Here is a 17,429-nt window from a genome sequence, read left to right as displayed (position 1 = left end):
CAAAGAACATTACAACCCGATTGTATCGTTAACCTCTGCGTTTTCCTGCAATTACTACTGCGAAGAATGTAATCTCCCATTCAATACACGCGTCACCCATCGTTGCAGTGGGATTTGTCCGTGCTGTCGTGAATCACCACGGTGCGAGGATGAGGAGAAAATAGAGTGTGTGGATTGTCATCGTCACTTCAGGAGCCGGAAATGTTTGGAAAATCATCTACGGATTAAGAAGACATCCAACGTGTGTGCCGACTTGCGATTGTGTCAAAAGTGCTTTAAAACTGTCGATGGAAAACGTAGGCATGAATGTGGTGAAATTTTTTGTAAGATCTGTAAAAAACACCATCAGATAAATCAACAGTGTTATATTCAGCCAAACACAAAGGAACCCTGCCTTACTGATTTATTATTCATATTTTACGATTTGGAAACACGACAGGACACCATTCAGACCGACGGCAGTGCAGTGCATGAAACCACATTGTGTGTGTTTAAATTGTGTTGTTCCAACTGTTTAGATACGGAAGTGGAATTTTGTGAAAAATGCGGCGTAAGGACCCACGTAATTATCAACAACCCTATTGAAAATTTTATGAACTTTGTGCTGAATCAGGAAAATTTTCAAAAGAGTGACTGTGATTGCGCATAACGGTCAAGCATTCGACCATCAGTTCATCCTGAACTATATTCTCACCAAAACAGACATCAAGCCAAACTTAATTATGCGGGGGACAAAAATTATTTTCTTACTACCTCGGTCGAAAGTACGTATTTTGCTCCCCGGTTCCACGACAGAAAATAGTATTTTTCTGTCGTGGAACCGGGGAGCAAAATACGTATTTTCGACCGAGGTAGTAAGAAAAATAGTATACACTACACGGGAAAAAAGTTTGAGATTCCTGCCCTGCGCGCCATATTGCCCGAGGCGTAGCCGAGGTAGTAAGAAAAATAGTATGGCGCGCAGGGCGGGAATCTCAAACTTTCTTCCCTTGTAGTGTGAAATACTATTTGGCTGATGTGGGAAATGTGCGATTTTTGGACTCGCTAAATTATTTTCCAATGGCTCTAGCAAAGCTACCTAAAGCTTTCGGCCTTGCTGGAAACTTTAAGAAGGTTTATTTTCCACACTTGTTTAATACCCTGGAAAATCAGCAATACGTGTGTCCTTTACCATCTGCTGAATTTTACGGTCCGAATCAAATGAAGCCCGAGGACCGACATACGTTTTTAAACTGGCATCAAGAGCATCAGAATGATGTTTTTAATTTCCAGGAGGAAATCGTCGCATATTGCAAGTCGGACGTGGAAATACTAATGAGAGCCTGTCTTTCATTTAGGTCGATGCTTCTTAACGAGTGTAAGGTTTGTCCATTCACCGAAGCAACAACAATAGCATCAGCGTGTAATAAGGTGTTTGCACGAAACTATCTGGAAGCCGATACAATCGCCGTTATTCCCCGTGGTGGTTACCGATTGGCTGATAATCAATCGGTTATCGCTTTACAATGGTTGTTGTGGGAGGAGAACGTACGAGGAATCACCATACACCACGCCGGTACAGGTCGAGAACACCTAGTAGGAGGAGGACTCAAAGTTGACGGCTTTAATGAGGAGCAACGTCAGGTATTCGAGTTTCACGGTTGTTACTTCCATGGATGCACCAGCTGTTTCACAGAGACACATCGATTGGAGGAGGTAAAATGGATACCATGCGAAATCGTTACGAGGCCACCACCATTAAAACGACTCGACTTCGCAACTTAGGATTTGAAGTCATCGAAATGTGGGAATGTAACTTCCGCACATTATTAAAACAGAGTTGTGAAGTGCGTGATTTTGTCGAAAACCATCCCGTGTTGGCAACATCACCATTGATTCCTCGTGACGGTTTTTATGGAGGCCGAACCGGAAACACTGTTACATACTACAAATGTAACGAGGGTGAGCGCATCAAATACATCGATGTATGCTCGTTGTACCCTTTTGTGTGCAAGTACGGCCGATTTCCTCTAGGACACCCCACAATTTATGTAGGATCTGCAGCCCGGGACATTGATTTATCCACCGTAGATGGCATGGTGAAATGTAAAATTTTACCACCCGCGCAGTTGTACCACCCCGTTCTCCCTGTCAGGATGAAGGGAAAGTTAATGTTCGCCCTTTGCAACAGCTGTGGTGAAAGTTCACAGCAGCGTGAGTGTTGCCATACGGAGGAAGAACGGTTGTTCATAGGGACATGGGTAATTGCAGAAGTCCTTAAAGCATTGGAAAAAGGCTACAGACTGGTGGAAGTGTTTGAAGTGTGGACATACGAAACGCGTCAATACAACCATGCGGCGGGTCAGTCGGTGTGTCGATGTGGTGAAACAACAACAATATCTGGTGGATTTTGAAGAAGCTGAAAAAGTGAAGCTAACACCGGAACGCATCGAAAATAACCCTGGTCTTCGATACCTCGCCAAATTAATGTTGAATTCGTTCTGGGGAGAGTTTGGACAACGTGAAAGCCAACCCCAAACAACGATCGTCAACGATCCTCAGGAATGCTTTGATCTCCTTGCGCATCCGTCGAAGAATGTCAACAGTATGACTCCTGTGAATGAACAAACTGTTGTAATCAACTGGGAGTACGCCGACGAGGCTGTGGAATCTCTGCCTACTGTGAATGTGGTAATTGCAGCTTTTGTTACAGCACAGGCCCGTTTGAAGTTGTACGAATATCTAGAGATGTTGGATACACATGTTTTATACTACGATACCGATTCCGTTATCTATGTGTCAAGCAACCATTTTCCAGATCCCCCGATTGGAAAATTCATTGGGGATATGACCGATGAGCTGGAGGTATACGGTATCGGTTCCTACATCACGGAATTTGTTTAGGGCGGGCCGAAAAATTACGCATACTCGGTGTGGTCAACGACGAAGCAGTGTATCGAACATGTTTGTAAGGTGAAAGGGATCGCCTTAACATACAGCGCTTCTCAGTTGATTAATTTTGAGAAAATTAAACAAATGGTTCTGGAAAAAACAGATACCATTCGTTTGACGTCGATGAACTTTGTGCGGACAAAAGATCATCGTGTAATAACCAAAGAGGAGACAAAGACATACAGAACGAATTCAACAAAGTGACTCTTCATGGATGACAACAGTTCTCGACCATTCGGATACAAGGTCCCTAGGAACTAATTAAGTGGAAATTAAAACTTAATATAATAATATAAAAAAAAGGTAACTTTGAATTATTAATATTATATAGATATATATGGTACATACAATTTGTCTATTTTGTTTTTGATATATTCAACGCGTACAACCGGGTGAGAAACGGACTTGCACACTCAGCCTACATCACAGCCACCACAACTACACTTATGAGCCTCAGTCAAATAATCAGTCACAAAAAAGGTGTATCACTACAAAAATTACCATTGAATAATTAATATTGTATATGTATGTTTTCTGTTTACTTTAGAAACACGGTTTTTGCACCAATCAACGACTGGGATTCGAAAGCAACAACGAAAGACAGAACTTTTTCACCTCTTTTTCATGTATCGAAATAACAAAATGTATAATAAATTGTAATATAAATGTACAATAATAAATTGTAATATAAATGTACAATAATAATAATAAATTGTTAACTTATTGATATGTTTTTGTTTTTAATATGTAATAAATCATAATTATAAATTAATTGCATTTTCATTCACTCTTGCCTACGCTTTTGATCTGAGGTGGCCCACGACTCATACACTCGTGACGTCACTCCTACGCTGTTCGTCTCAAGTGGCCCATTGGCGCCGGAGGGGAGGGGGGAGTCGTGACGTCACACTTACGCTGTCTGTCTCAAGTGGCCCATATTCTACTATCCTACTTGACCTTTTTAAGGATGTTTGTTTTTGTAAGTTATAGCTATTCATATTATACCAGTTTGTGTCCAAATTCGTATACCTTCTGGACGTCGCAATATTATTTGTATGTATATATTTAGACGGTATGTATATTCAAACACTCAGTATATCTATATGCGTATACTCACGGTCGAAGTAACAGAAAGGATCCAATTCAAAATTTAATAGTATAATATATAATATAATATAATAATTAATATATAATATTTGATAGAGGTATGATTAAAAAAATAGTCCTAAAATCGATTGTTACTTGAAGACGCTTAAATTAAATGTAATAAGAAATTAAGTGTATTATAAAAATTACATTAAATTAAAATTTTAAAGAAATTGTCATTTTATAGTAGTTTTCAGTTGAAAATTCACAAGCTGTCGAGATTTGAAAAGTATCATAATTAGCAATTTTTGGTTTTGCTATTATACAAAATGATGATGATTTGGTTTAATAATTAATTTAACGGGTATAAATGGGTTAACTTATCTATAGAAATAGTAGTTCATTGACATTTTGTTAAATTTATTAAAGTTTCGTTCTAATATTGAACAGATTTGTTCATACAGTGTAACGCTAATTGGTACTTTACAAATGGGATTTCCGATTGCAATGTGAATTGTATTATTATCTTCTATTTGCTGTTCATTCACAGAAAGTCCGTGAACAATTAATTAGACGTAAGATAGTCCAACACATGGATTTTCATTAAAATGTTGCGTGTATTAAAAAATAGTATTCTATTTTTTTCAAGAATATTCAGATTAGGTGCATCTGTATTAGGATTTAGTTTATCTGCAAATAATGTCATAATCGAATTTTCTTATTCGTCCCAAGTCCCACCACACCACTTTTAAATTTGGTCCTTTCAAGCTAAATAAATGACGATTGTAAAAGTTTATGATATGTTACTGTTATTGCTAGTTATCTTTATTCATATAAATACCGGTGAAAGTAATGTGTACTCATACTATTCATAAATTTAAATTCCACTACAACAATGCTGTAGTTTATTTTATGTTCGTTTAGTGTCATAATTGGATACACAATTTTATATAATTAACAGTTGAATAAATTAATTGTCTTGTTATTTTCATAAATATTTTTATAAATTTCCGATAATAGACGAGTAATCCCTAAAAATTCATTTAATTATTTAGTAGTTTTTTAACAGTTATTGCAGTTATGGGATTTAATTTAATTAGTATGTAGAGTATATTATATTACTTGTCTATACGAAACGGATCATTTTGTATTCCTCTTAAAATATTGTTCATAACATTGAAAAATAGAGGAACTATTTTAAGACTAAATGGCATTGTTACGAATTTATAATGACTTTTTTCTAGGGAGACAGCGATTTTTTATGTATCTACCAAGAGTATGCATATTTTCGCCTTTTTGAGTTGTACACTTAAACGTATATTTTACGAAAGTAGGAAAAGATCATTTATTCAAAATAATTTCCATTGATAACAATACAACTTCCCTATTTTTCCGGCAATTTGTGAATCTTTGCCTCTTTCGAGGCAAACAAATCAGTCATCGAGCCATTTTACACATATTCGTAGTCGGTGAAGCGTCGCTCAGCCAACGCGTGTGTCATCGAAAAAAATAAATGATAATCAGATGTAGTCAAGTCTTAGGAATAGGCCGCAGGAGAAAGAATTTCTCAACCAAATGTTTCAATTGCAACGGTGCGTTGTCATGCGGCAAAATGACTTTGTGCTGCCTTTTTTGACAGTCTGGTCTTTTTTGACGCAAAATAGATAATATCCTTCTGGTTCCTCCAATCACAGAGCCTGGAGATACCCATGATCCTCTACGCTTAGAATTCTCAAAATAGATTCACTTTTCGTCTCCAGTATCAATCCAATGAAGAAATCACTTTCTTTTGTACTAGGGGAGCAGCATCTCACAAATGGTCTTTATGTTCTTCTGCTGCATTTCCCTCAGTTCATGTGGAACTTATTTTTTACAATCTTTTGAATCTTTCCCATAGCTTTGAAAGGTCCGGAAATGGTTTCTTGAGTCACATTTAGATGATCCGCGAGTTGTTGCGTTGGTCGGCCAACCACGTTCTTCGTTTCTAATATCAAAATCACCACTTTTGAATTTTCTACTCTTTACACTATGTTTGACTAAGAGCCTGGTCGCCGTAAGCTTCCCCAAGCATTCGATGCGATTCTGCAGCAGTTTTCTTCAAATGGTAACAAAAAACCAAAACTGACTGCATATCGCTATTTTGAGGCACAAAATTCGACATGATTAACTTTGTAAAAAGACATGTTGCGGGTATGAAATTTGAATTCTTTCAAGTTCTAAATATTCCACAGACATAACCAAAACAAAGAAACTCGATTCACAGCTTAATTGAATTTTCCTAGCGCTTCTTTCTTTTTAGGTATCACCCAGATAGGGGATGAACAGGGAGATTCTAATGGTTTGATGGTCCCTTGTTTTAGAATATTCTTAAATTGGGTTTGTACTTCATGTTTGTGAATATAAGGTTTTCTTATATATAGGTTTCTTTTTTTATTCTATTCTTTACTGAATCTTATTCTTTACTGTTTGAATCAAATGTAAATGAAATATTTTAAAAATATATATAATTTGGGTTTTAGGTAATTATTATTAACGAATTATTTAATATCGAAATTATTTAATATTTTCAAAATTGGGTGGTTTTGTATCAGTGTTAAGGAATTCTAAATTATTTTTTATCTATTATGTTTATTTTAGCATATTAGCATCATGCGCCGTACTATTGCAATTTCGGAGTACAAAAGATTTCGTAGACCTTGTGTGATCAGTGCCATGGTAAACTGACACTTCAGTCGACTGTTTGTTAAGAAGACCAAAAGAATGTAACTGGGTTAATTTCTGAGATAAACTCTACATTGGTAGGTATAAAACAATAACCCTCTAGACCCTCTAAACTAGACATGTTTGTATAGCTTGTTGTAAACAAACATTTTTCTTGTATTTTTACTTCTATTGGATGCACAGGGAAATGTTTATCTAGGTATTGATCAAGTATCTATATATTTTAAAAATAGTGTTATAACATTACCTAACAAAAATTATTTTTAAAAAATATTAAATTTTATTTTATAAGTAAGGAGCAAAGTATCGATCGCACTTACGAATTGGAATACAAACAGCAATTCGCATATATTACATATATACATATATCTATATTGCGACGTTTCTATGTGTGAACGTATATAATACTCTTATTTATTTTCTTTAGCTCTTATAGCCGGCTATTTGTTGGCGAAATTTATAATAATTATATACAAAATTTCCAATCGTGAATTAATTTGTGTCATGATGACAAACTTTGCCATGCCTTTGATTATACAATATTTTAACGAAATAGCATACTTAAATGGAACAATAGTGTTTTTGGTCATAAGATTTTTACTAAACAGACAAAGAAGAACTTTCTCCAGCGAGTTGACTGAAGCACACGATTATTTATTTTGCATGATAGATTTCATTTGTTGTGTATACATAATAATGGTGATTGGAATGACGTTGCCAATGTATTACAGAATAACTCATTACTTACTGCACCCAATTACTCTCAAGAACGTCTTATTGTCCTTCCTCGTTTACCCCCTTTTGACTATCAGCCGATATGTCAGTGTATTTTTTTGCTGGCCCCTTCTATATTTTTTAGGTAGGTACATAATAAACTCATTGATAGTTATTATGTTAATATGTTTGAAAACAGGCTATAAATATACATGGAGAGATATGATAGTAGTTGGATGGTCTAGCATGTCAGACCTACTTCAAATGGCACTTTTGCTAATTGTTTCTGATGTAAGAGTAGAATATTTTCGTAACTGCGATATTGTACTTATAACATATAGTATGCAATACGTATTATAAAACATTATAAATTCTTCATTGATCCCTTATGTTGTTATACTTTTAAAAGACAAAACAATGGAAGGAATAAATAAATTAAATATGCATAACTGTGGAAAGCATATTATGGAAATAAACAAATGCAAAATTGATATTGCAAAAAGAAAACAGTAAATATAAATTTATGTACATTGGCTAATTTGAGATGGAAAGTCGTCCAACATTTTATTTTATTTTAATCAATAATGGTTCAAAAGATAGAGAATAAGATGCTTGCTATAACATATTTTTTAGTCAAAAGTAATATATAGTTAAACAATAAAAAAATATTTTCATATTACTGATGAATATTTGTTTTGGGCTGACAAAAAGTGGAGCAAATAATTTGTAATTAGTATTTCAATTAATTCTACACTAATATATTGTAAAATTCCCATTACTATGAATAACTTCCAAACACTTTTTTTTCATGGAAAGCAACATTTGGTCAATAATATTTGGATCCATATTTTGCCAGGCATTCTTTTTTTATGAATCCAATTAATTTTCATCTGTCACTTTCACCAACATTTTTGGAATCAAGAAGGAAAAATATACCATGTATTATTCAACTGAAAAAGTGTCAAGTTGTAATTAACTAATCAATATCAATTATTGTACTTTTATGTTATTTTTTAAAAATATTTTAAAATATAAGAATATAAACAAAACGACTAATACAATTTAGAATACACATTAAGTTAATTAATTTTTGAAAATCAACAATTACAACGATTGAGTGCTTTTACTCAAAAGACACTCGTCTAGGCCGTGGATGATTTGATGTCTTTAACATTTTATTCTATGGTTCGCTTTATCAGAAAAAATAAATATATTTTAAAATTTTATTTCTCATATTTTTATAATAACGGCCTTAATATTTTTTTAATTTTTGACTACAAACTATATTATAGCATACTCCTGTTGGATGGTAATTTCATTATCTATTGTTCAATACAAAGAGTTTCCATTTTAAATGAGTCTCAGTTTATGTAGGATTAAATCAATTTAAAACTTTAGGAATCCTGGTCCTGTAAATTGGGAAGTAGTAGAAAAATGGATAGAATTTAATAGCTCACCAAAAAAAAAAGATGCTGTGAATGACGAGGAAGGTAACACGGCAAAGCCTAAGTCCACGTACAGTTATGAACTTCTACTGAGGTACGGTATGTTTTTAATGAAATCTATGAGTATTAAATTTTAAACAAAAATTATTAATTATTATATAAATATATTGAATATTCATCACCAGACTTAAATCAAGACGACGAAGCATTTTGGCATTCATACGATTTTTATATATTAACTAACGCCATCGACCTAATAATTTTAATGACACTATTGTACGTAATTGTTTATTATTATATCGTAATACCGTGATATTTAACGTTAATTAACGTAGATTAACGTTTTCGAGAGAGTGCTTTCAAGTAACATACATCACTACGTTTTCATAAAGACAAAATGATGTTTTTTAATAGTTCCTCATCTGATGAGTTGAAGTATGAACTAGAAGACTGTTTTATTATCATTACGCTATAGTAAAAACGAAGGTGAAATAGAGTGTAAAAAAGGAGTCAAGGTATCTTCTCATTATTCAATGAAGGAATTAGATTAGGTGCATATTGGAAGTGGATCTCAAATGTAATTTTGAGTATTTAGAGAGAAGACTGGATAGTAAAAATAATTTACGAACCATACGCTTGCACACATCCAGTACACGACAGAGCTACTCCCTGAGGTGGAAACATTTTAAGAGAAACGAATGGCAGCGCTACAAACATGGCAGCGCTACAATAACGAAATGACTCAGTACTGATTGACGGCAACATTTGATGCCATTATGGCTACTTGGATCATGCTCTAAAAATATTTAACAATATTTTATATAAAATATATTGTCGCAATCAATTTAGAACAAAGATTATTAAGGAATATTGTATTTCTCTTTAACAGGATAAGACGTATTGAGAGACCAAAGAATTTTAGTGAAGTGAAAAAGATGATACTGAAAGAATGTATAAAGTTACATTGGTGCAATCCAAATTTTATTGTAAACTTAAGATGTCTACTGACTTTTACAGCTACAAAATGAGATATAACAAAATTAGACAGAAAAAAAGAGAAAATTGATTCGTATATAACAGAGGTGACCAACCTGTGACTCGTGAGCCACCTTTTCATTCCAGAATTATCAAGAGAAGTAAAATAAATGAGTTTAATTTTTAATATTTAAATTCACTACATATATTTTGTACTTTTATTTAAGTTTTGAATAAATATAATTTCTGCAAATTTTTTAATATCTTTCAATAATTTCAAACTCTGAAAATGACACGGACTATCAAGAAGCTTGGCCACCCCTGGTATATAATATAAACAATTTAAGTTTTAAAATAAAATAAATTTTTATTTTGTATAAATTCAGTATTTTTCTCTGTGATATAATAATCGTAATTATTAATTATGATTCGTTGTATAATAAGAATTAAATGTGATTTTGCCATAATTTTAGATATTCAAGATTACGAGTTCTAAATGCTCTGGAAATGTCATACCGTCAACAATACGAAAAAGGATTGTGTACTCCGCCAGTTTTTATTACACTACAGAATTTCGTCAACAATACAAGAAACATGTCAAAATCTCAAATGATAAAAGTCGAAAATATCCTTAATCTTTTTGAAAAAAAGGTAAAATTATAATAGGAAACACAAATAGAGGTCTTCGAGGGTTTTCTTTTCATTTTTTTATTATAGAATAGAGATGATAATTAACTGAATAAATAACATAAAAGAGTTAACATCATTAAAAGTAAATGCATATACAGTATTGGCAGAAAGTAGAGCATCTTTTTTAAAATTCGAATAATTTTTGTCCTGGTTATTATATTAAAAATTAACTTCCCTTTATAATTTTTACAATTGCGTAGTTAAACGATAAAGAAATAAATAGTTTAATTTTACTGATGATTATTTGTTATGGGGTGGCAAAAAGTAGAATAACTTATGCTATTATTTAAGATCTATTACTACAATTAGTATACTAATTAAATCTACACTAATATATAATACACTAAATATAAATTCCAAAAACTTTCAAGCACATTTTTTTCATGGAAAGCAACGTATGGTCAATAATATTTGAATCCATATTTTGCCAGGGCTCCTGCAAAACCGCCAATAAATCTTGCTGATTACTATTCTCTTTGTGTCTTATTTTTTCGTTCACTATCTCCCATAACAAATTCAACTCTGACTCGCCTGTTCTTCTCTGATAGTAGTGTTGGTATTCTCGCATGAAGACCCCCTTTTAGTATCTATCTCTTATGGTTCTTAGAGAAACATTAATTCCAAGTTGTGGCTCAAGTAGACCTTTTATTTTGCTGGAAGACAGGAAAGAATCTTTTTTGAAGAAGGATGAAATTTGTTTATCCTGAAATGTATTTTTTTTTTCTTGGCCTTCCAGTTTTATTTTTTCCTTTCACATCACCAAATCTAAAAAATTGTTGTAAAGCACGAATTAAAATCAAGTGATATTGACTTTTCTCCCATCGGATTGAAAGAACGATACGAACCATGATTTTAATTCGGAAACTAATTTCTTTCCACGAGGCATTACATTAACTCAGTTTTCTTTGGTGTATACTGTAAAATTAAACCTTATTGTGGATTTTGTAGAGATTAGTGATATTTAGACAAAAGTTGCTCTAATTTTTGTCAACCGAATATTTAGTTTTTTGATTCAATATGTTTGTGTACAGTGTGTTCATACTTGGTATAAATTATATTAGAATGCATATACAGGGCGGTAGCAAGTTATATATTTTTAAAGTTGCTCTCCTTTTTGCCAGTACTGTATATATACAGAACTGGAAAATTTTTAATTACATATAGGGTGATAATAAGAGAAAAATAAACAAAGCAATGTAATCTTCCAGTACTATATATTTGATTTAATTTAATGTTTTTTTAGCATATTATCAGAAGATTGTTATTACATCTATTCGATTTACTTGATATGGATAGAAAATTACGTAAGCCAAAAAATCTTTGGGGAGCCTTTCTTTACACAGTCAAGAGATCATGTACATTTAAATTTATTTGCATGGTTGTGGATATTTATTTATTTCTTTATCTTATATTTAGAGTCTCTCATTTTTTTTGAGATTTTACTGACATCAATTATTCTTGGAACAATTGATATTTTCTTAAGTTTTACGGCTTCAAGTAGACACGGGTATATGGATGCGATAAAAAGGAACCTTATGTGAGAATTTAATAGTACATAGTCTGTAAATAGGTCTGACTATAATATAATTTTCAGGTCATTTACACTGTATAACATTATTGTTTGGATCATATCTATATTAAAACTGACATTGGACATATGCAACAATAGAATTCTTTCTACTTTTCTTAGAATATTGTTATTAATAATTATAATTATTAGACTTTTTGGAAATACTTGTAGAATTGTGTTCGCAAGTTTTCCTAAATTTGAAGATTTTGTACGATATAAAATACATGACAACTTAATGTACCTCTACATACTGGGACAGGTTTCAATTAGACTGATGCATTAAAATATGTTATACAATTCTCAGTTTCAGACTTACATTAAAGGAAATGATGATGCAATACGTTCTGTTGAAAATTTTCTTGTTAAAGATGCAAGAATCGAAAGATCACTAATTAAAACTTTAAATAGATATAAACAAGAAGTTATGGAAAAAATGGCCTTATTAGTCAAACATCATCCTTGGGTCTTAGTAACAGTGAAAACTAAATATGCTATGTATAGAACGTTGCAAAACACGAAGAGAAATATTGATGAAATGAAGGATACTGGAAGAGTTGATGAATCGGAATATTTAAAATTAATGAATTCGTATGAAGATCAACTGCTGTTCTTAAATAAATTTGAGAAACGAATTTATCCTCAAACGGCGGAAGAAATATTTAGTAAAGTGCCTTGGATAAACATTTTGTATTCTAATACTAAAAATTATTTATTGAAAAATGTTGAGACTCAATTCTATCTACCACTGGATGTTATATACTCTGAAGGAGATAAGCCCATTGGAGTTTACATTATTGCTTTAGGTAAATTTTGATATTATAATGTGTATTGTATTGTATTTAAGGAAAATGCCAATGATTTTTAAATATGAATTAATTATAGAGTGTTTTGCTGATAAGGAAGTTCCAATATTTTAATAACATCATCTCGACCTACAATACAATTCCTCAAATCATACAATTTAACACACCACTGTCGTTATTTAGCTCTGGCAATGGTTAAATTCTTCTGTTGTTAGATTTTTTTGCGTTTGAAGAACTGTTCGACAGATACACGCAAGTATAAGAAAGGCTCTATAACATTATTTCTTTCCTTGGTAGTTGAAACTACAGCATGTGTAAACTAAGAGTATCTTAGATTCACGTATAATACCTTTTTGCCTATGATTGATTATTAATTGAGTCTATCACATTTTCTTTATATTATTTTACATGATAGAGAAGGCTTGGAATTCTTTGGGTTCCTTCGGCATCCACATTTCCATCCTATCGAAGTAGCAGTTATAATTAAGGTAGTCGTTTGGATATTTGAACGGTAATTATTTGCCTAGTTTTGGTAATTTTTGTTATTTCTTCCAGTGACGTTTGTTCGATGTTTGAATTAAATATTTAAAAAAATATGGTAAATTTTGACAACCTTGCACCTTAATCCGTTAGATTTTTTCTTATGGAGGTATCTAAAACAATTGATCTATGCCATACCGGTACAACTTGCATAACCGGAGGCGATTTCACACATTTAAAGTTTTGAGTGCTAATATACATATATAAAATTAAAAAAAAATTAAAAAAAACCTACCTTTTGAATAAATAGGAGTTAATGTACGAAATTTTTCTCCTATACCAATGTTTTGTTTACCAGGATTTTTTCCGCTCTCTGTTAATTCATCATATAAAATAAAATTTTGTGTTAATTTTGTAATATTTTAATATTTTATGACTGCTTTTTTCACAATTTATGTATTTTAGGTAATGCTCGAGTTACATATACTCCCAACTCAGAAGTATTAGAAGCTTTAAATGTACATGGAGAGTTACCAGTTGTAGAATTAACACCAAATATGAATTTCAAAATGAATTCCGAGCACGTTATTATGAAAGATTTTTCGTTTGGGGAGATGGGTGTTCTAACTGGGCGACATTATAACTCAAGAGTAATGGTAGAAACTCCGTGTATGTGCTATCTCTTACCTTTAGGATGTTTTCATACAATTTTTGAGAACAATTCGAGTCCCTATAATAAGTATAACATTTTTTAAGCCTATTTTTTAAGTGTCTCATAATAATTTTTAGCATGGAAGCTGCTATGTGGAAACATGCGACAACTATGATTGCTTATCAATTACTGATGGAGAGTCGAGCATTTACGTCAACTAAAGAAGAAATATTTGAATTAGTTGATAGAGCTTTTATTCCCAATTTAAAAGATTACAAAATTTTTGTAGTGCATAGTGATATAGAAGAACTTTTGTTAATTGAAGGGATAATATTAGATATCCCACGGAACAAAATGTATATCGCTCCTTGTTGCATTCCTAGGTATATTATTTATATATGCATGATATTTAATCGTATCTATTAAAAATATATAAAAAATCTTTAAGAAATGTAGAAAAAATTGCTTTATCCAAAAGTCTTTTGAGGCATGTTTCTAATATTTTCACTAAAATGATGATTATACCTGCTATCTGAAATCTGAAGAACGGATTCCAGAAATTTGGAGTAGAACTTCTGGAAGGTATTTTTGATAATTACTTTAAAAATTTGTTAATGTCCTCTCTGATTCTCTAGATATTTATATCAAAGTTTAACCAATATTATTGAGTCACCACAGGAAGATATAGACATAAATGATTTAGAATTACAAGTAAAAGAAGATGTTGACGTAAGTAAATTGTGTACTAAATATTTAAATACTCTGTATTAACATGTAAATTTCAGGAATACAATTTGCCTGGTACCAAACGTACACCTTGGAAACTTAGAAAGAGTAAATATTATAGAGATATGAGACTTTCCAAGATTCAGGAAAAATATAAATATGAGGAAAATTAGACAGACATTATTTGATAAAGCTTGAATAAAAGTGAATAAATTTTAAAAATAAATTATCTTGTTTAAAAATTAATTTTCAATACACATTCAAATGGTAATTCAAGTCATGTTATTATTTTACTTACTTTATAAAGTAAAATATAATAAATGAGCTTACCAATAAATTAAGAATGTAATTACCAGAAGAATAAGAATATTACATTGTTTTTAGAAACACCACGGGAATATAAGCTGTAATGTAAAATATTTTAATTAAGTGTAATCATCAAATTAGAAGAAAGAATAAATTAAAAAACAATCTCTCTAATTCTCTAGATATTTATATCAAAGTTTAACCAATATTACTGAGTCACCACAGGAAGATATAAATGATAGATAAATGATAGATAAATGATGTAATAGATGATGATGTAAGTAAACTGTTAAGCAAATATTTAAATATTCTTCATTAACATTCAATTTGTTTAGGGATGCGATTTGCCTGGTACCAAACGTATGCCTTGGAAATTCAGAAAGAATAAATATTATAGAGATATGAGAGTATCCAGGACACATAAAAGAATAGAAATATTGTATGACGTAAAGTAGACAGACATTCTTTTATAAAGATTGTGTAAAAGTTTAGAAATTATTTATAAGTTATCTTGTTTAAAAATAAATATTCAATATAGTTTCAAATGACAATTCAAACTACGTTTTACTACCATTTTAAAATAATAATGAATGATAGTTCGATAGTTTACTTTAATCCCATTTCCCACAATCTATATTCACATGTAGTTACTGTTAGAATGTGGACTAAATTCCGCAATGGACTTTATTCCTGTTGTTTGGATACGAAATAAAGGTGATAGACAATATCAATTATTATTTTCTTTATAAATAATGTAACACATTCTTTCCAAAAATGGTATGTTCAGCAACATCAAATGATTTCAACAACAAGAACTCTGAACCCACTCAAATTGAACTACTCGAAAACATTTCCGTTTCCACTAAGTCAGGACTAGACAACAATTATATGCTTTCTACTATCTAAAAATGCAATTGAGTATAATTTAACCAATTATGATGTAATGGAAATTCTTAAAAAAGAATAAAACGTAACATTTTCGATACCGCAATATTATTTACTATATTTAATGTGCAAAGTGGACAGAGATTAAAGTTTTCACTTAAATAAATTAAATATTGGAAAATGTTAAACAGGACAGGCAAGCGATACATGGCGTATGATGCTCACCCTTTCACGTAGCTGAGATAAGCGCTCCATTCTTTGTCTTTGTGACTCATTATATCGATGGCATTGTTCTGAAACGCGGTTGTCATGATGTTCTTGACTTTTCAATTCACGTTGATTTTGGTGATGACGACGATCACTCTCTAATCTTTGCTCTCTGGAGTCAGATCGAGAGACAGCGTGTCGAATACGATCATTCTCTAATCTTCGCTCTCTAGAATGAGATGATTCTAGACTTCGCGATATAGTGTGTCGAATACGATCATTTTCCAATCGCTGCTCTCTTGAATCGTTCGATTCTAGGATTCGTGAGATAGCGTGTTGAATACGATCGTTTTCTAGACGGTGATGTCGAGATTTCAAAGATTCTTGAGCCCTTAACAATGAATGACGCGTTCTATCTAATTGTAATCGTTCACTCCTCTCAGAACTACTTTCATTCGACCTAGACATGGACATCCGTAATCTACCATTTGTAAGACGACTTTCCCTATCTTGTTCAGATTCATTTTCACGTCGCAATCTTTGGCTTTTGGCCTTTCTCATGTTTTTACAGAGATTTGACTTTTATTTTGATTTTGATTATTTGATTTTAGACATAACTAAATATTAGAGAAAAACTATCTACGTTATTAACTAAATAAAATAACCTATAAATAATTTATCAATTTCAATGTAAATTTGAATATTGAACACAAATCTACTTAATTTATAATTATTTATAATTATTAATTAAAGGTAGAAAATGAAAGCAGTAAAAATGTAACAAAATATTTTGAATTAAGATAAGATAAGAAGAACGCATCGGTGGAATTATAAAAGATACCTATCAATCAAATCAAACTATCAATGAATCGTTGGTGGGAGAAGTGGTGGGAGGCGCTCGACGTGACGGCTCAATGGTGGCATGCGCGTGAGCTGCGCGTGGTACTGGACAGTACTTGGACATTGCAACATTACTTTATTTTTCTATAATAAAAGTCCCGTCAAAATCGGTCCAGCCATGTCAGAGATTAGCCGGAACAAACAGACAAACAAGGAGACAAAAATTGTAAAAAATGTTATTTTTATTCATATGCACGTAGTAAAAAACGATTATTTCAATATTACAAACAGACACTCCAATTTTAGTTATATGTATTCAACTTTTTTAAACATATGATTTTATAGTAATCTCATGAAATTCTGAAATATATTAAATAATAAATAAAATAAGTTTAGTA

At 31.8% G+C, this 17,429-nt stretch overlaps 1 protein-coding gene and 2 long non-coding RNA genes across 3 annotated transcripts; all 3 read left to right on the top strand.

Moving 5' to 3' along the window:
- The first annotated feature begins 1,059 nt into the window (after positions 1-1,059).
- Positions 1,060-2,883, top strand: LOC126265968 (uncharacterized). Its single transcript, XM_049969082.1, has 3 exons — positions 1,060-1,623; positions 1,665-2,340; positions 2,396-2,883. The coding sequence occupies exons 1-3, from the start codon at positions 1,060-1,062 to the stop codon at positions 2,881-2,883; spliced, it is 1,728 nt and encodes a 575-aa protein (XP_049825039.1).
- A 4,618-nt stretch (positions 2,884-7,501) lies between these two features.
- On the top strand, positions 7,502-14,544 carry LOC126265833 (uncharacterized). The gene is made up of 6 exons (XR_007548288.1): positions 7,502-7,597; positions 7,652-7,743; positions 8,851-8,991; positions 13,881-14,154; positions 14,205-14,450; positions 14,516-14,544. It is a non-coding gene; the product is annotated as an uncharacterized LOC126265833 (long non-coding RNA).
- A 79-nt stretch (positions 14,545-14,623) lies between these two features.
- Positions 14,624-14,957, top strand: LOC126265836 (uncharacterized). Its single transcript, XR_007548291.1, has 3 exons — positions 14,624-14,649; positions 14,703-14,796; positions 14,853-14,957. It is a non-coding gene; the product is annotated as an uncharacterized LOC126265836 (long non-coding RNA).
- Positions 14,958-17,429: the final 2,472 nt, after the last annotated feature.

This window comes from Aethina tumida, chromosome 6, assembly GCF_024364675.1.
Source record: "Aethina tumida isolate Nest 87 chromosome 6, icAetTumi1.1, whole genome shotgun sequence".
Taxonomy (NCBI): Eukaryota; Metazoa; Arthropoda; class Insecta; order Coleoptera; family Nitidulidae; genus Aethina; species Aethina tumida.
The sequence above is the reverse complement of the archived record's forward strand: the minus strand, read 5'-3'. Positions and strand labels throughout refer to the sequence as shown.